General features: G+C 31.8%; 1 protein-coding gene across 2 annotated transcripts in view; it reads left to right on the top strand.

The window, feature by feature from the left end:
- LOC147072842 (fibrillin-3-like) overlaps positions 1–21,090 on the top strand; it is a 198,139-nt gene that overhangs the window by 131,414 nt on the left and 45,635 nt on the right. For both annotated transcript variants that reach the window (XM_085945756.1, XM_085945757.1), the window contains exons 3-11: positions 3,678–3,763; positions 4,960–5,073; positions 6,110–6,214; positions 8,082–8,177; positions 16,724–16,918; positions 17,782–17,942; positions 19,267–19,354; positions 19,458–19,613; positions 20,303–20,597. In XM_085945756.1, the coding sequence (XP_085801882.1) occupies positions 3,678–3,763; positions 4,960–5,073; positions 6,110–6,214; positions 8,082–8,177; positions 16,724–16,918; positions 17,782–17,942; positions 19,267–19,354; positions 19,458–19,613; positions 20,303–20,597 (1,296 nt within the window). The remainder of the gene's footprint in view (positions 1–3,677; positions 3,764–4,959; positions 5,074–6,109; positions 6,215–8,081; positions 8,178–16,723; positions 16,919–17,781; positions 17,943–19,266; positions 19,355–19,457; positions 19,614–20,302; positions 20,598–21,090) is intronic.

The raw sequence follows: 21,090 nt of genomic DNA, 5'->3' as shown, positions 1-21,090 counted from the left end.
TTGGTCGGAATTATTTTATTACTATTGGAAATCCGTGTTATTATACAATTTTCAATGGGACAACTGATGTGGGTTGAGCGCTGATGTCGTAATATGTTTTTCAATATAATATATAGTTTCTGGCGACTTTGGTTTTAAATTTTCAAGTTATAAAAATAATCTAAAATAATTAATATTGTATACCTTTATACTGAGACATAATATCTGTGTTAATCAATTCAATCAGTTGGTACGATGTCACAGTTTGTACGCCTATGATCTGTATACATAACTTGAAAACATCTCAGATATAATACTACCTACCCGTATAGGGCCGTATATCCACTAGTATCACGCTAATATGCTTTAACCAACTAAGCTACAGGCCTCCTACTTAATTACGATAATTTAAACTAGTAGGTTCCACTTACGTCTAGTAGAGGGTCGCGCGCATACATCCAACCGTTGTCCATCTCGTAGATTTGAAAAATAATAGACGAATAAATTATATTCGAATCGAATCTGTCTGTATTTCGTTGTATATTGTTGTCTTCGAAGAAAAAATCCTGGCTCCGATTATCTGAGAAGGGCACCTAATTGAATTTCTTCAAGAGCATATCAATCAATAATATATATATACAGATATTATTATTTGAGTCTAATTTTTTTTAATTTAATACATAAATATATCGTAAAAATAGCGAACTTTGCCCCCTTAATAGATATAAGACGTCTGTTATTAGTATTTCACATTCTTACCTGTTAGTAGTGGTGTTGTATTAGGAAGAATCTGCAAACAAGGTAATTATTACACAGAGATAAGGGAAATGAGAGAACAGTGTAACATAATAAGATAACAAAATTGGTAAAGAAAATTTGTAACTACACATAACTAGGTCAGAATTAACTGCACCGTGTGAACAGGAGTTTACATTTTACAAATTTGTTATCTACAAAAAGTAAACATCATGTAAACACTAATAAATTAATACAAATGAATAGGTTTATGTACAGAGTGTGCACAAAATGTGTTCAAAAAATTTACGCGTATGTATATCTCATTAAAATACGTTTGTCCAGATATAGGTAGCAGTGACGAAGAGTGGAGGTAGGCTATGGAGATCCGACATAAATAGTACACACTAAATTTTGTCAGTCATATTTATTAGTTTTCTTTGAGCGAAGAATACAATTTGCAGAGTACTGGTTAGTTTTTAAAATTCAATTAAACCCTGCCTAAATCAAACCATAATTTAATTTAAGTATATTATGGGCGATCCGACAAAAATAGTGCACATTTTTTCAGTCATACATATTTATTTTTATTGAATTAAGAACACATATTATAACAGACGGCGTTGGATATTTTTTTTAAATTCATAAAACCCTGCCTAATCAAAACATAATCGATAAAAAATATTCTTGTATCTATAAATATATAAAACGATGTTAACTTTAGATACTTTATAGATAAACGAATATTTTTTGATTATCTACTATGGCTTGGATTAGGCAGGGTTTAATTGAATTTAAAAAAAAACTGACAAACATTATCTATACATTGTAGTCTTAGTTCAATGAAAACAAGGGCTCGAAATGGACCGGAACGCACCAGAGCGCTGTTCCGGGTCGTAAAATCGGCAACATTGTCGTTCCGTCTCATGGAAAAAATAATTTTACCATTTGAGCTAGAATGGCCATACTGTAATAAAAAATCGTACACTTATTTTTTTATTAACTTATACTTAACTATGTTAATATTTTCATAAAATTACCGAGCGCTCCGGTTCGTAAAATTCTCCATTTCGAGTGCTGATGAAAACAAATACGTTTGACCGACACAGTTTAGTATGCACTATTTATGCCGGATCTTAGCAGCCTACTTCCACCATTCGCCAATATAGCAAAATTATTATGCACTTTTGTATAAAAGCATGAATTTTGGCATGATGAATAGGCATATCATAAAGGTATTAAAGATATTGAGGTGCTTCAAAATTTATTTTCAATTATTTAAATATGCATTTGATGGGACGGGACCAAATACTATTTTGAAGTTAAACTCGACTTTTTACAATATAATTGGAAGCCCATATACAGATATACAGATTGCGGCCAAAAGTTTTTGTAAAGATTTGATTGATTTTCAGTTTAGGCATAATATTGTATGGTAGATATAGGTTTCGACCATGTCCGATCCTAATAGGATCATATGGGCCTCCACAGAGTAGAGGTTTGTATTAACAGATTTTGTTTTTTACGAGAAATGGATGTCAGCCACTTACTCAACCTATTAGGTCCATCCTTGACTCACATACAAATTGAAAAACAATATATTGTGTACTTGCCAGACCCAGGATTCGAACCTGGGACCCACGGCGTTATAGTCCAACATTATAACGTTATAGGTACTAAATACTTATTCGAAATTAAGCTTGACATTTTTCTGTTGGAACCCTCAAAATAGCAAGATGGCGTGCAAAAAAAATACATTTCTCTCCATATGAATACAAAATATTTTAGAATAGTTCATAGCTTAAATTAATGGATTTTATATTTATTTTAAAAATCTTTATTGTTTACTTAGATATTATATCGAATCTAATTTCGGAATGGTCACAATATTGAGCTTCGAAATCATTACATTATTTCGGTATGGAAAGATGGCAATAACAAAATATTAAAAAATAATATATTTCCAGGTTCCATGATTGCAACCCACTAATCCATTTTGTAAAATAAAATATGAAATGAATAGAAAAAAAACGCTTTTTTTGTTAGTTTTCAACAGAGATACGTAAGTTATGAAAATGATTTCATTGAAAATGTCGCCAATCTTATACTAATGGCATCTAGTGGCTGAATACTGAAGATATAATTTAATATTTTACAATAAAATGTGCGTCCAACACTTTCATCATAATATAATATATCCATATTATGGAATGTAGTTTAATAAGTTCTCTTGGACGAATTATATTTTTAATTTAAATGACATCAATTTTTCTAGAAAATAATACTACCTATGTTAATTTTTAAATTCTTTTTATTTACTTATAAGTTTTATAACGAATCAAACTTTGGTATGGTTACAAATTATATTACCAACCTCTCATACACATCCAAAATAATATAGCTGTAAAATAATTATTAAGATAATAATAAGATGAATTATTAGTGTTCAACGATATGGATTACCTACAAGATATTGCTTATAATTCTATAAATGTGTAAATTATGAGTATTATCAATCTATTGAACTGCATCTGTTGTTTTCTACCGCTAGATGCCTCCAGTGAATCAACACTACCAATGCACTTCGCCTTAAGAATGTGACCGATGAAAATATTTTTTGTCTTATTTTATTGCATATAATATAATTTTATGCATAATGCTGTTTTGTATTAGCGCTTCGTGAAGTGAACGTGTAGTTAATCAATACGCTCCAACAGTAGGGACATTATCAGACATTGATAATTTTTTTTTTCCAAACAGAATCTTGTAATATTATAGATGTTGAGATTTTGGTGTTGTTTACTATCATGTAATTAAATATTTGGGTATATTTATAAAATTCTGGGGAGCGGTCCAGGCCCTGTTTTTATTTGCATGCCTATCTTACAGTTGTTTTGCTCTCTAATGATATGTTATAGTATATTTTATGCAATATTGTAATTGTATTTTTTTGTTTGTTTCAGACCAAACATATGCATGTCACGAACAAATCGAACACAATGCTGTGCTGGGTGGACTACGAAGCCACGGACATCACTATGCGTAGTGCGTAAGTGAATTACTTGAAGACCATACTGCCAAAAAAACTAAAATTCTGCACCGTGCCCTTAGCACTGTGATTCTAATTGTTACTAATAATAATAAAATTATCTTTTCAGTAACATTGAAAATTGGTTTGAGTCTGTGGTGTTACCATCAATAACGTTAATGCTATGATATAATAGATGGCAGTGTTTTACATAAACTATTGAAATCATCGTCAACCAAAATAATTTCGATAAAATGTAACAATTTAGAGGCATTATAAATTTTATTTATATAAGTACCTATAATGTTTTCAGGATATTTGTTAAGTATTTGCTGAAACTCACTAATGTATTTCCAGTTAAAAGAGAAATTAAGTATATATTATAATTTTAATTAAATTTATACTTTAGGAACGAAACGAAAATCTATTTATGTACTTAATTATTTGTTTTATGAAAGCATTTTTTTATATTAAATGTATTTTGATTTATTAGAAGGCATATTACTACATCCATTAAAAATGTTTAAAAGTTTTTACTGAATAATAATTTATTTTATTATACTATTCATTGTAGTAAGTGATTGGATACAGGTTATAGTCAATAATTATCATTTAAATTAGTTGTATGTGCATTCACTCCACTCTGGGGGATGTGAATAGGAGGAAGACATAAGAATACCGCGTACATATCGTAAGTGTTTTGTAAAAAGGGCGAATCAACCATTTTGGTGAAATCGAGATTTTAATGAAAATACAATATGTACCCCACTAGCTTTGTTGTATCTCGATACTCGATGAACGATAATCGACAAAAATTAAATTAATTAAAATTATGAAATAAAAAGTAAATGTGACATATTAGGCCTTTTAAAATATTTTATAATAATACCTATTATAATGACAGTATTCTTTCTAAGCTTTATTATAAACTTGTTAGATATTTATAATCATCTACAGGTAATAAACAAATAAATGTCAAAAGTTAAAAATCCTCCTCCTGTAAAACAGCATTTTGGTTGATTCGCCCTTTTTACAAAACACCGACGATATGAGGCTAATAGTTTCAAAGTCGGTAACCTCCATGAAGATTTGAAGTTGAATTAAAAGATTTTGAAAAGAACAGGTTTGGCAGATATTTCATTTGCAGTGGGAACAATGATATAGATTTGAACTTAGGTTAGACGTAATCACAAGTCTAACGCTCTGTTTCTTTTCAGCTCTATGTTCGAGGAATTGTGGTGGTCCCGGTCAGTGTATTCGTCCTAACGTTTGTCGGTGTGAGGGTGGCCATGAGGGACCTTCCTGCAACCAGCACAATATCAACATGCAGAGTCAGTATTCCAATATTTTAAACCGCTGGGTCTCAGCATTTCATCAGCAATCAGTGGCATACAACAAAATAAATATCAAAATTTGCATTGAATCATGAAACGAATGAAAGTGGTTTTTCTGTAGATTTTGTATACCCTAATATCATAATCATATTGAATTATCAGTGAAACTAATTTGTTTCTTGACTTACGTAGAAATTAAATGGCTGACGTATTAATGATCACAATTGTGTCCGGGCTATTTACTGTGATGTACGATGAGAATATTCCTCTGGTTAAATTTTGTGATGTCTATGAAGTCATCGATAAAATGACACTGCATGTAGTTTTGAACCACGTTTTGAACTAAACTTATGCTTTCTATTCATAGATACACATATTTTCACTACCCATATGACATAATATATGGTATGTATTCGGTATATAAACGGATACGGTTAGACGCTTATATACTTAGTGAAAATATATTTCCATGAACAGATATCGTTAGTTTAATATGGTGCACGATTAAAAACCACATGTGGTTCCAGTCCATGAATGGCCTATAAATTGGCAATGATTTTCAATGAATAAATTCTGTGTTGATTTTTTTCACATATTTGATAGCAAATAAAATAACAAAAACATGACCAAAAAACTTTATGCTTATACTTGAAAAAGAAGGGTTTACAGTGAATATTATTATTCCAGTATATCTGTTTGCCAAAATTATGGGAGTCTGAAGTAGTAGTAAATTATTAAAAACTTTTATTTGAGACATGACTGTCCATGTGTGCATTATTAATTTTGTTTACTTATCGATTACCTTCTTCCAACAGGCAGTCTTCGCCACTGCTCAATCGACAGGTTATTGCACAGTTGTATGTTCAGTTAGAAAATTGACAGCGAATTGGACAAAATTGTACCTATTTGAATAAGACAATATCTTTTCAAATTCCTACCCCATTTGGATGTACAATATTTTTAGAATGTGAAGGTATTTATGCAGATTGACTTTAAGTTGACTGAAATTAATAAAAGTTGAAATATCTTTCAGACAGAAACCGTGGTGGTTGCAAGAGAATATGCATGAACGGTGGATCCTGCGTCAATGCCACATGCACATGTCCTCCGGGGTGGACTGGAGAGTTTTGCACTGATCGTAAGTACAATTTAGAATTTTATTATGATAGAAAACACGTTTTTTATGTCTCGTACTTAAGGCCTCCGTAGGCCCTTCAAATTTTTTATTTGTACAGGACTCGATTTGAAATTTTGGCTTAAATTTTTTTAACATGGTAAAGATCAAAATTTTCCTCATAGGTACATATTTCATGGTGTTAATATTGCAAACTGCATGTCATAGTCGTATGTCAATGCTGGATGTCAATATGGATATATTGGAATTGTACAGGCAATCTATGTATTTTTAACGCAGATTGTTTAAATTACTTTTAAAATATGAAAGAAAATATCAGATATGAGGCGCCGAGTCGCTAAACTGGCTCCTGGGGGTTTTTTGAGTTTTGAGTATATCACGAAAAACTGTTATGGGCAGTGTTTCCTTTTTTACATTGCATCTTTTTAGCATTTAAAGCGGTAGGTATGTATGTATGTAAAAAAAGCATTTTTTCAGAATAAAGAATCGTGTTTATTTATGAGAAGCGAGCAAGAAATTACACAAGTATACCAAATATGTGAATAAGTGATGGTCACAATAACACATACATATAAAGCATAATCATTGATGATCTAGTTGTTCCAAGGTGGAGAGAGGAATTAAAAGTAGGTAGGTCACTATAAAATTAAAAAGATTTTTTTCTTTCAGCCCCACTGTGTGACATCACTGAAACTCCTTTACAATACTTCACTATAAATGTATCTTGAGCAAGTTTCACTGCCTTTTCATAAAATGCAGTATGGAAATGTCTAATATCAGTTCCATTTAATGAACTGCCCTTGAAGTTCTTAGTGTCATGATTACACTGAGGATACTCGGGCAATTTTTTAGATGAATATCTGCAACAAATTATGAAAAATACAATAATTAATAACTTTGAAAATAAAAAGTAAAGATAGAGGTTAATAAAATATATATACAAAAGTATAAAATAATGACTATACTTAGATATTATGTAAATATATATAATGAGATTTATGGCGGTTATCTTAAATCAATTTATTATAAGTCATCAAGTGATTAAAAAATAATGTCCAATTATTAAAGGTCCCAATATTATTTTTTGAAACAAGCAAAATATGTTAAAAATCTGTACTTAGAGATCTCATAATAATTACATCACGCTAAATATACAATATTATGTATCTACGGCATAATTTAAAAAAAGCGTACGAAACAAAAAATAATATTATGAAACACCACTGGATTATTGAAACATCTATAGCAAAAATTAATGTTAGGAATGTCAATTTTTAAATACCTTTCTTGGCGTAACACGTTACATTTCCAGCCAGCTGGATTTCTTAAACGCTTCCTTGATTCTCCTGGTAGAGATTCCGTTACACTTACTAATGAAACATCCATTATTAATTAGTAAAAACAATCAAATAGACGAAGCAAAATCAAGGCTTTCTCACTGCACAGACGCGAACGGTTTGACGCGGTTGTATAGAGATTTTACCGTACGTTTGAAATCAGTATTTGAATGGCGGCGTCTGATTGGTCGGTTAAGAAGAGACAATTTAGCGACTCCATATTTTTTCAAAGAGCGCGCTTGGCGACTCACGTCAATATTCATTTTGATTTTTTGATGAAATTGGGAGGAATTTGAAACTCTCAACTGGAAAAGTCGATAGATCTATCGACAGAGCATCTTAGTACATTCAAAACTCATTTTATCGAAAAATCGCCAGGAGCCAGTTTAGCGACTCGGCGCCTCATATATTATATTCGACCAATATTATTTTCATATCTTTAAAAGTATTGATACTTTTCTGAGATCCCTACATATAATTATAGGTATTTCCTGAGCATAGTCATGTATTTATCTTTTTTTTTTTGTTTTCAGCCATTTGCACAGAACCATGTTTGCACGGAGGCAGATGTATTGCACCGGATAGATGTGTTTGCTACAATGGACTCAGCGGAAAACGATGTGAAATAGGTGAATCTTTATTATATTAACCTTTTATTAATCGTCCATACTAAAACCAATATTTTCTATTCCCAACCACTATGGTCAACGACTGTTTGCAAAAGTTTTACCAGAATTTACAATCTAATTAATAAAAAGTTGCCATGGATTGCTGGTTTTGGAACTTGCTTCAGCAATTTTATAGGGAAATAACAGAAGGCTCCATCCGGAAGAAGATTCAGCATCTTTGCATTCGTAAGTTCTTCTGCTGAAATAGGGTTATTTTTTTTTATAAACTGGAATCAAAACCTATAACATTTTTTTTTATAGAACCGAATTTTGGGATAGAATATTTTTTTTCATTGAAACCATACTTGGAACTGACTGCTTATAATTATCGTCAGTGTCCAGGTAGTAAATTTGCAGAGAAACATGCCTGTTAAATACTCAGGTGATACTGAAATAGATTGTATGTTGAAAACATAAACATTGATATAACATAAAGAAGGAAAAAATTCATGTATCCACAACATATCAAAGGTCATAAATTTCAGCAAGTAGTATGAACCTAGACATTATTATCAAACATGCTAAATTTTGTCAACCTGGTCATACACTGCATAATTTTATATGAACAGAAAATAATACATATTCGGAGCTTGATGTAAGCGCCAGTTTAGAATAGCAACCGTAACAATAATACATTCGCCCAGCCTAATTGCTGCACACTAGAAGAAATAGTATCTGCGCATGTTTAATGTTAAATTGTTCCACTATCATACCTAATGTTAACATAAAGAAATGTCAATAATTAGAGTAATTATATTATTATTTAATTAATGCATAGGGATATAAGGACCACCGACTAAACAGTATTTTAATCTTAAGGTGATGTCTCTATGTAAAGTTGTTATCGAAAAATAGCTAGAAAAGTTTATTAATCGGTAAATATATATTCAAAAGTAATGAGAAAAATAAAAAAAAAAATTTAAAGTCATCATGGAGTTCCATATTCCAAAAATACGTGTCAAATTCGGTACATTTGTATCGGGTGGCAAGAATGAATGACATAAGTTTAATTATCAAAATTACGATAAAAATATACGTAAATATATTACCTAGGAAAACGCTAAACGGAAATTGGAATTTATTATATCCTTATATCTTTTTTTTCAAATTTAAAAAACATCGATTTTGAGGTTAGAAAGCATGTAATTAAAATCGAAAAAACTCGGTTTGTACGCAATAACTGAGAAAAAACGGTTAGCGTTTCTATTAAAAATATCATTTATTAATTTTTAGGGTAGTTATTTAAATTTAATCTTGTATTTTTGTATATTAACTAATCGATAGTAAATAAAATTAATATATGACAAGACTTTTATCGACATGTGCTGCTAAAGCGGAAATAAATCGTACCATTTTTGAAACAATACTCGCATAGATTAAAAAATACACACACACACATACATTGAAAATAAAGGGTCGCCAGGTATGAAGACAAGCACTCCGTTAATTTTGCTCTGTCCATAATAACATTTTCGGTTTGCGATATTGGAGCATAATATGTCACAATGGACGATCATATATCAACCTCCACTTTTTGAAATAGTGTTGTGAAATTATTTCAAATATTTATTACTGTTTTGACGTACCTACCTTTTATAAAGCGATTTTAAAATAAATATAGTTTCATAATAATATAAAGAAAGCATACTTATGACACACATCAAATTTAATTTTTGTCTAGTGACTGTACAATTTCTCCCTATTTATGTTAAGTGTTTAAAATGTTATAAGTAAATAAAATTCGTCTATTCACGTGGTAGTCGCGAAAATTATGAACAATATACAATGTTAAAAATAATAAGAATTGTTAAAATTTCTAGTCACAATATTAATCAAAGACAAATTAACCCGATCAAAACAGCCTCGACAAACTTCCACTTCTTTCTTTCACAACTTTTGTTCTATATGTTTATCCTGGATACAGCGGCAAACACATTTTGAAAATAGCCGATATACTGGATTATTTGTTAGTGTGGGTTAGTTTAAGTTAGATTAGGTAATTCTAACAAATAATCCAGTATATAGGCTATTTTCAAAATGTGTTTGCCGCTGTATCCAGGATAACCGACTTGTACCCTAACTTTAATTACATACATACTATTGTACTATATTTGGGCCATCAAACGTTCATTCCTGTCTACGGCCTTAAAATTATTATCTACGTGCCTATATAACTGTATGCCGTCCTGTCAAAAAGTGGAGGTTGATAATTTAGTATGTAGAAAATAGAAGTTATTATTAGTCTCCGTAAAATATAGGTTAAACAATTCAGTGAATGAACACATAAGAGGTGAATTTGAAAATAAATTGAATTAAAAACGATTAAATGAACTAAGAAAATTATAACAATAGGTAGGTACAATAAATTGTGTATAACCGTGGTATTACTAATTTTATGCCGTGATGCTTTGATAGTTGAACTTTTCATAATATTTGAATCACTATTTAGTTGCTCATTTATCTGCTACATCATAAAGTCGTAAATATTGTTTTTTTTATGAAGCAATCATAAATACAAAAAATTAAGATCTACTTTTCAATCATAGTAGATGCCTAGGAATATGGTATAGGTGTTGATAATTTTTAATTATTTATTCGAGATCTTCAGGGAATTACAAAAGTCCACACCTAGAAACCACTGGGCCAATAAGGTTTCTTTTTCTATCTCCAAATCCATTTCACTTACACATTTATAAGTAAAATAAATAAAACTATCTTTTATTTTATCTTGCACTGTTCTTTAAAATCGACATTAGATTTTTTCAAAGAAATAACGTTCTGTCTTTTTCTTAGAATATTATGTAATCAGTGGTGCACTTACTTCAAATTCTAAATTTTTTTCTTACGTTTTACATTTTTTTTTTTAATTTGTCACTTATTTTGTCCTTGGGTTTGCTTATCAAGATTTGTTCGCATGTTTATTTACGTTTTTTCTTACCTCCAACTTCTTTTTTATTCAATTCGTTGCGTGTCTTACTTTATTCTTATCTCAGATATAGTTAGTTAGTTAATACAAACCGTCCACTCTGTGGAGGCCCATATGAACCCATTAGGATCGTACATGGTTGAAACGAAATGAATTGGGATGTCTATATAATATCGACTATATTGTCATAATTATAACTACAGTCGAACTCGGTTATTACAATCTCGGACATAGCGAGATCTCGGATGTAATGAGGAAACAATCGTTGACATTTGGTATATGATTTTCTCAAAACATTTTTATTCACTGTTATAACGAGATACTTATCGGATATACCGAGCTAAAATACTGGTAATGTGTTGATTGTAAACAATCGTTGACATTTGGTATATGATTTTCTCCATACATTTTTATTCACTGTTATAACGAGATACTTATCGGATATACCGAGCTAAAATACTGGTAATGTGTTGATCGTTTAAAGACATTTCGACCCTAAGCAATAAAATCCGATCGGACAGGATGCCGCCGGGGACAGATTACGTTTATGACACTAGTTAAGTGTCTAATTGTTGTTTTCGCCGACAATAAAAATACCTATTCTCTGATATAACGAGTACCGCTTATAACGAGCAAATTCAGCCGGTCCAACCTTCCTAGTAATAACCAAGTACAACTGTATATTCCTTATTTTGTTTAATAATAATTCGAATGGCATTTGTTTTGCTATTCATTTAATATCATTCTTTTATTCCACCTCTAGTAGAAATTCGATGTAATTATCAATTGTACAAGATTAAACTCAATCTCATAAACATTTGTACTTAAATGTTCATTTACTACTATAAATGAATTTTACTGTAGAAAAATATTTATATTAATTCGTATTGACAACGTAAAAAAATCTGGTTCATTAACTGGACAGGATACCCTTTTATTGCCACTGTAAAAAAAACTACGGTAAACAAAATGTAAAAATCATAAACACTTTAAATCAAATCAAATATACATGTTAGAATTGTAAATATTTTATGGGGTGAATATTAATTGTAAATATTTTTACATAGGTAAGTAAATATATAATAAATTTAAATGCATTTTTATCAAGCTTATGATTTTTAATATGTGGCGACACACAATATTTTATTTTATATTTTATTGCCATCTGGTTGCGATCAACGAAAGTTTTTAGTAACACATTTTTAGAAATTCATGGTAGATGCCTGTATATGCCTTTAGATGGCGTTGAAGTCACATTTGATCGTAAATTGAGGCAAAGAATTCGCCTTAATGCATGTTTAATAGAAACGAAATTACAATATAATTTTCCTTCCTGACACTTGAGGCTATTGGTTTCAAAGAGATTATCTCCATATTCTACGACTATGAGATAATTGCCAAAAAATTGTCAAGCAAAAACATATTAGTACCTAGCAAATAATTAGAAAAAGCGAAAAGCAAAATTAAATACCTAACCTAAAAGTCATTCAAATTAATAAACAACCATGTTTATGCAATCAACCTCTGGTTTAATACCATTTTACTACACATAGCAGTGATGAGAGGTGGAGGTAGGCTGTTGATTCAACATAAATAGTACACACTAAGCTTGGTCAGTCATACTTATCTGTTTTCATTGAACAAAGAATATGTACCTACAATTTGCAGATGGTACTGGTTAGTTTTCAAAATTCAATTAAACCCTGCTTAAACCAAACAATAATAGCTTAGGTATACTATGAGCGATTAGGGATTGAAATACCGAATGAAAATACTATACTATTCATATATTTCACGAATACCGGTATTCAATAGGAAATACTGAAATACCGGGGAGAGGGGGGCGCCTTCAGCCACTTTTCACAAGACTATTTTTCACAGCCTGGGAATATAATATTTTCACATAAAAATAAGTTTCTCTAGTAGTTTATACATTTACCTAACTAAGAAAAAAGTTTAAATTTAAGTTCAATATAAAAATATATGCTCTGGAAAAAAAAAGAGAAACTTGCTGAAAGTGCCCCATAGCCGGGGCACTTTCAGCCATTTCATGTTTCAGGGAGGGGTAGATTCAGCCACTGTAAAATTGTAAGGTTAATTGAAAAAATAGATAAAATTAATGTCAATCTTTATTTTAAATGATTTGTGGAATATAGAAAAATATAAAATAGGACATAATATGTATGATATTATTTTATATTAAAATTAGAAAAATCATACATAAAAATGTGCATGATTGCATTTTTTGTGCTGTTCCATTTGTCTGTACAGGTTGCAGCAATTTCGCGACAACGTCATTGCGATTTATAGATGCAATATCTTCTATTAATGGATATAAGAATTTGTACGCAGTTGATCCCTTACACTCTTACAGCGTAAAAATTTGATCACATAATCAGGATCCATTTTCTCAATCACTTTTCCCACATAGTAAACACTCGTAGACTTCGTCAAAAATTTGATTATCAAATTATCCTCTTTTTCGATCAATTCATCGTCCAATATTCCCCTATCACACAAGAGTATATCGTCCTCTTCAGCACTAGCTAGACATAATGAATCATCTGACTCAAGCATCAAGTCAGATTCAGAATCACTAGAGGAGGATGAATATTTAGGTCTTTTATTCTTTGAAGAAGTATTTGAAAAGATGTTTTTCATGATGCATTTCCTTTTCTTCCCATTCTAACCATCTGAAGCAACATTAAAGTAATGTTAACACCTTTTAGGGGCAGATTCACCCATGCTGAATGTACCCCGGGTGTTATGGCTGAATGTGCCCCGCGTACTGTATTTTTTTTTAAAGTTGTCTATATACCAACAGTGAAAGGGTGAAGTTAAATTTATGATATAAAAGTATTTGTTTTTAACACTCTGTTTAAGGCCGTAAATCAGTTGAGGCACGGTCTAAAAAGATCGTTGCTAGGCGATGGGCGGATTGTGGGTCGCGGGTGCAAATGACGCCTGTCAAACGAAATATTATTTGTCATATAAATCCAACATACGTCCATTTTATGTTCTGTTTATTGTTCTATCAGTAACAATAATAATATATTCATTGACATGTTTTCTTTTTAAAGTAAATGGGTAACGTTTTTAGTCATCTTTACACGATTTAAGAATTAATTGACCCGTCGCCATCACGAAGCAAAGTGACGTGTTTCTAGCTCGACATTCTCTCACTGAATGCGAGCGAGTCCAAAATTTCGTTGCGCCTACAGTTGAAAATTATTTGCCGTTTCACTGATGCGTCACCTTAATCGAATAAATAAAACAAAATATGAAACTCAAGTACAAAACATAAATCACAATATTAGCTGCAGTGAAAATCTTACCTTTGAGTATGAAAAACACACTTTATTTTATTATATTTTTTCCAATGTAGAAAAAACTCCAGCGACAACCTTAGATGACAAACGGAAGTATTGTCAGTAATAATATATTTTTTTCCTAATTAATATTCTACAGGGATAGGAAATAACATGCATGGCTGAATGCGAACATATGCTGAAACCGCCTCCCTTTCCCCGGTATTTCGGTATTTCCTATTGAATACCGGTATTCGTAAAATATATGAAAAAAATAAAGTACTTGTAAAAATTTCTTTAAAATTTTAATATCGTATAGCAAAATTATACGTATAATTATTTAAACCGTTAAAATTATGTAAATGTAAGATATGGTAGAGATACCGATGTTTACAAATACCTAGTAGTTGAACTATCGGTACTTTCTTCTTCGAATGATCTTTTAATAACTCTATACCAAGTGTAAAGCTGTTCTTCGACGTGTATATTGTGTACCACTGATAACTTGCAATTTCTTTACTTTTATCCCGTAATAAGTAAAACTAAATACAATGTTGCTCACTGTTTTTACAAAATTATATTTTTTCATTATTGTATAAGCTACTCTTTAGTAGATAAACATACAAAAATTAGGCACAGACAAGTCCATTATAGAGTATAATTATTATTCAATCATGAAATATTCGCCACTAGGGCTGATAATACAAACGAACGACGTAACTAGACAAAAATAATAGTCTTCTTAAACATTCCATGTAAATTATTACATTTTCTTTCCACTTTTAATAGGTAACCGAATATAACGGTATTGTATGATTTTTAAAACCGGTATTTCGGTATCGAAAAATACTGGGATACCGGTTTTTAAATACTGGTATTGCAATCCTTCAAAATCGATCGATCAAAAGAGCGATCCGACAAAAATAGTGCACACTATTTATGTTGGATCCAGCCTACCTCCACCCTTCGCCACTGACACATAAGTACGATAAAAAAGTAGATTCAGGACAAATAATCGAGAAAAATATTAGGAGCTATTAATAAAGTTGTAACTAGGGATTCCAATCCCGGGATCTCGAGCTATTTTCGTTACCTATGAATCCCGGGATTGATAAATATAATCCCGGGATTTCGGGATTGATTTTTTTTATCAATTTTCATGGAACATAAAATAAAAGCGAAAATATAACAGAAAAAATACTTTTAATAAAAAATAACTACATTAGAAATAAACTGAGTTTGAATGAAGTTTCATTTATATTTATATCCATGTGTAAGTTGCCGATTCATTTTATTTTTTCACATAAATTATTAAAAATGAGAAAGATTGGAAAAAAACAATGCTTCGCACTATTAAAATTGTAATTCCACCATGATCTCATACGTTTTACGGCAGTTTCATATTTGGCTGACTAATTAGATTTATGAAGCGGAAAGGCCATAAGTACACCGTGATTTGCTTTATTATTTTAAATCTCGCTAACCCATTCATTAAGTCTTTACTATCAGAAACAGCAATGTCATATTAAATTCACATTATTATTTATATTACAATATTATTTACTCCATTAAACTTATGTATTTCCAAGATTGAATGTATACAATATTAACAATAAATGTCTTAAATAGTATAAATTATACTAGATTTATCTTTGACCGATTTTATCAATGTTATGTGTAAATATAAAAATTTTATATTAATGGAAAAAATGCCAATCCCGGGACCAGTCCCGGGATCCCGGGATTGTCAAATTGTAATCCCGAAATCCCGGGATCAGAATTTTGGCTCGGGATTGGATTCCCTAGTTGTAACCGACTCTGAAATCAATAGTTTCAATTGATGTTTTGCGACATGTGACCTATTTTTTATTATCAAACTACGGTTTGCAGCGGTTTCAAAGAAGTCAAAGTAGTCTGGCGTAGTAAGACAGGGATGACAGAAATCATTATTCAATAAAATTACTATTGCTTTGGTAGGTCCATACTCTGATTCAACACAAATTAAAAAACAAAATGTGTATTTGCCAGACCCGGGATTTGAACCTGTGACCCACAATATTATAAGCCGACGCATAAGCTACTCGGCCATCGCGGAATAGTACGCAGGCAGTGGCTAATATACATTTCTTGTAAACACAATTATCTGTTAATACAAATCTCTACTCAAAGGAGGCCCATAATATGATCCTATTAGGGTCGGACAGGGTCAAAAGAAAAGAAAAGGATTGCTTTGTAATTCTTCCAAGTTAGCAAGTTGTCATTTTAATGGGTAGACAGACGCACGGGCCCCTGCTACACAGACATCAGAGGCAGCTTGTGCACCAACCAGCTGGACGGAGTGGTCTGCACCAAGAACCTGTGCTGCGCCACAGTCGGCAAGGCTTGGGGCCACCCATGCGAGCAGTGTGCCGACCATCTCGACTGCGAAATCGGATTCCTGCGAAACCTGAGCTCCGGAGAATGCCTAGGTAAGATAGACAACTTGTTTTCTTATCTCCCATGACTCACAAGTGATGTAGTATTATTCTCATAAATATAAAAGTTAATGCATGCGAAAACTGGTAATATTTTGCCGTTGAAATATTTTAAGATCAGTACGTCGATAGCTTTCCATGAGAACACATCTGTTTGTTTGATTCTGAGAACAATGATAGGCAATAGACATGTGTTGTTTTTAATGGTTGTGTCTACATGTCCGATAGACGGTGAGTTACTCATTTTGATATCATTGGAAACCATTTTATTTTTTACTGCTAATGCTAATATTATAATAAATAATTTATAAATAATCATTGCAAATGAGGACCTGCTTGGAAAAGGAGCATAATATGTGCTTAAAAGGAAACGTGAGTGAAACACAAAAAATTATAGTATCGAGACATTATTTTTCATTACAAGCATCTTATGAATTAAAAAAATATGATTCTATCAAAGGAGGGACATAATTAACTATTTTTGTGAATGTTATGTACGTACAATATTTTTTTGTATATCTTTATTTATCAAATCTTCAGAGACTTACAAAGCCATGGAAAACAAAATATCCAAAGTTTACGTTGAAAAATCAAAGAAATAAAAGAGAGAATCGTCTATTTGTTTAGTTCTGCTAGATTGTGATAATATTTAATTATTGATTTAGCGTTTTTGTTTTTTTGATTCACTTCAAAATCTGATTCTATTACTGCAATGCAATACAAGCGCGCTGGAGAGGTTGTTCGGCTATTCTCAAGAAATAACGTACTGTTTGATAATGACTCTTTGAATCTATCGACTTTAGCTTTATTACATGGATGGGAATTCATTTACATTCTTCGCACCTTTTGATAAACAGATATTGACGAGTGCGCGGCCATTCCTGGTCTATGTTTCGGAGGCAAGTGCATCAACAGTATTGGATCATTCGCATGTGAGTGTCCTCCCGGTCAGACGAGGAATCTCAACACGAATAACTGCGAGGACAAAAATGAATGTGAAGATGAAAATATCTGCAAGGTAAAAAGTGAAATTGTTATCTTCTTTTACGGTCTGCTTTTATTCGTATTCTTCAGATTATTGATAAGTCGAGTTCCAACTGTGTTTCCATCTTTTTTGGAAGTCTGGCGGGAAAATATCAACCGGCTCGTCTTCCATGCAAGTGCGGTAAAGAAAAATTGTGTATTGTTTATAACTTTGTATCTCTTTGATGCCATTATTCAATTAATTTTGGGTAGCCGAACGGACAAAAAGCAATATCTCACTAATGCTGTTTTTGGGCAATATCTTCAAATTAAATGGCACGATGATCCACTACGAGATGATAATAAATTTATAATATTTTTTTAGAAGACGGTACACAAAGAAGAAGCAATAATAGGTAGAATGTGGTTTTTTGATATTACATGCAAGTAACACGGTTATCATTGGTACTGTAATTTTTAAATTTATCACAGTGATTATTTAGAATTTTTCTGCAAACACAAATGAAGAAAATGAAACATAATGATCATGACAACTGTTTCATTATCATAATAATCTTCAATGTCCAAAAAGATGATTTTATTGATGACTCTCTGCCATTCTGGTCTGTATGCACTTTGAGAGACTATTTGAAGAAGTAGGCTTCTGGTGTCTTTTTTTCAAGTTAATGAGTACTGTCTAAATTTATTTTACGTAACTATTCAGAATGAAAACATTACTGATCAATATGTAATATATTATAGAATATAAGCATTATTTCTAATATTTTATTTAAAAAAATGTTATTTGACAGTTTTTCAAAATTTAGGATTACCATTATTCAAAATATATACACAACTGAATTGTGCATCTGCCATTATCTACTGTATTGTATGACAACATCTTTTTGGCTACGTGTTAATACTGTGAACTAACATGCTCCACCCATTTTTACCCGGAATCCCATTATAAACTTAAGAAGCTCCTCCCATTTAGTAGACAGTAGCGCCTAGAAACTTAGCCAAGAAGATGTTGTCGTACAATAAAGAAATATATCAAACATAACAAATTTTTACTGCAATGCTTCTTTTTCATCAATAGTCTTAATAAATCATGGAAGTAAAAATATGGAGCAAAGCTACTTTAATAAAAAAGTCTGCTAAAATGGATATATTATTATAATAAATTGTAATTGATTTTTAAATAATAACAATAACAAGTTTGAGCTGGAAACAAATATGTAAATATTTGCGGGCTAGTGTGAAGGCGCCGAAATGTCGCCTTCAGATATTAAATCCAGCCAAGCCTTATTTGGATACACTTAAAACAGAATCGCAGATAATAAGTATTGTTTTATTTAATTTGATTATTGTATTTTCAGAACGGGAAATGCGTCAACACCGAAGGATCATATTACTGCCTCTGTAATCCACACTTTATACAGAGTCCTGATAAGAAGTTTTGTGTCGGTTGGTATTTTCTCATACTCATTTTTAAATTTATCCAGAGAATATTCAATGTACTCCGTAGAAGACAGATGTTCTTCGAGACTTGTATTTTTTTAAATTCCAGACGGCAGATTGGGAACGTGTTTCACCCACCGATCGAAAGATGGCGAGTGCTCGGACAGTCTGCCGATGCGTCTCTCCAACCGAGACTGCTGCTGCGGAAAGAACATGGGCCGTGGCTGGGGAGACTACTGCGACGCCTGCCCGCTGCCAGGAGACCGTAATTCAAATTTATTACTTTATACTAACATGAGAGAACATTACAAATTTAACATGTTGAAGAAAATGTAGAAAAAACTGCTGCCTGGAACAGTTGGGTGAAGCAGCACTCGTACTAATCATGGATGTTATTAAGCCCCAAAATGTGGTGTCTTCCACTGCTATGTATACCATTGATCTTTTCTTGCAAAATTAGCTCGAAAATAGTATCCTTGTTATCTCATAATGTAGCATAAGGTACTGTAGTTTTCTAGTTTTGATGGTATGCAGAACTTCCTAGTTCTATCCTGTTTGTTTGAAGACGTCACAGAACGGAGTAATGAAATAGAAATGCAAAATTCAGCTGCCATAGACTAAGAGTTTCACATCAGATTTGGTTTATGACTTAATGATGGTCAGGTCTGAGTGTCCTCAAATATTACCAACGTAGAATGTGCGTTTCATTTACGTGACAAATTTTAATACCTACATAGTATTATAATAGATGTAAATATTTTTCCACACACAAGAATTGTACCTTCTTACACCCACACCCAAAACATAACACACTTCTCTTATTTATGTATTCCTTGGAGGACGTCAACATACAGTCATCATGACAGTCCAAAAAATTTTGAGGATACTTCTTAAATATTTGAAGAATGCAAGAGATGTTGCAAAACTTATACTATACTTTTTGTATCGTTCCAGCTGATCACAGCATCCTCTGCATATGGAGTAGTATGGGCAGCGGAGGAAAAAAGGTTGTCGGAGGAGGTACCAATACCAAAAGTGGACCCGAGGGGAATCGGCCAGGGATCCATCACAACGGCGGCGGGACAATAGGGGGTGGGGGGAATATCTGGCACAGCAACGGAAACGGGTTTGACACGGACACTAACACATACAACCCTACAGAGCCACCAATAGAAGCCTACAAAGTCAACGAATGTCTCTTCAGAAAGGATATTTGCGGTTTTGGAAGGTGTATTGATGCTGAAGACGGGTAAGTTTTTTTTTTCTGATCACAGAACCGACATGAAAAAATGTGATAATTTAAAAAAATGTATAAAGAAACATATAAACCAGTGATTCATTGAAAGTATTATTTTTATACACTTTTCTCATAAACATCTTGTCCTTGTATGTAATTAAGTAAAAAAAAAATGATAACAATACTTATGGATCGCTATTCGTCTTCGGACTAGTTGATTGACAAGAGTCAGTGATATCCACTGGTCTTGATTATTTGACGTAGAATTGAACCAAAAGATCATATTATTTAGTTAGTTTTTAAATTCACTTAAATCCTGCATAAAAAAATATAAAAGGTATAAAAAACATTAAAATTTTTAGAATTATACAAAATTATACAAAATGGTGTAAGAAAAAAAATTTAATTAGTTTGAAGGCTTGAAATACAAAAGTCTTTTGTTTTAAACAGTTTGCCGATCTGCTTTCATAATTTCCGCTAGTTGGCACGTGGTGTTCTAGTATAT

Source organism: Rhyacophila brunnea, unplaced genomic scaffold (assembly GCF_057557595.1).
Source record: "Rhyacophila brunnea isolate RB1 unplaced genomic scaffold, BYU_Rbru_1.0 scaffold_19, whole genome shotgun sequence".
Classification (NCBI taxonomy): Eukaryota; Metazoa; Arthropoda; class Insecta; order Trichoptera; family Rhyacophilidae; genus Rhyacophila; species Rhyacophila brunnea.
This window is presented reverse-complemented; position numbering and strand designations above follow the sequence as displayed.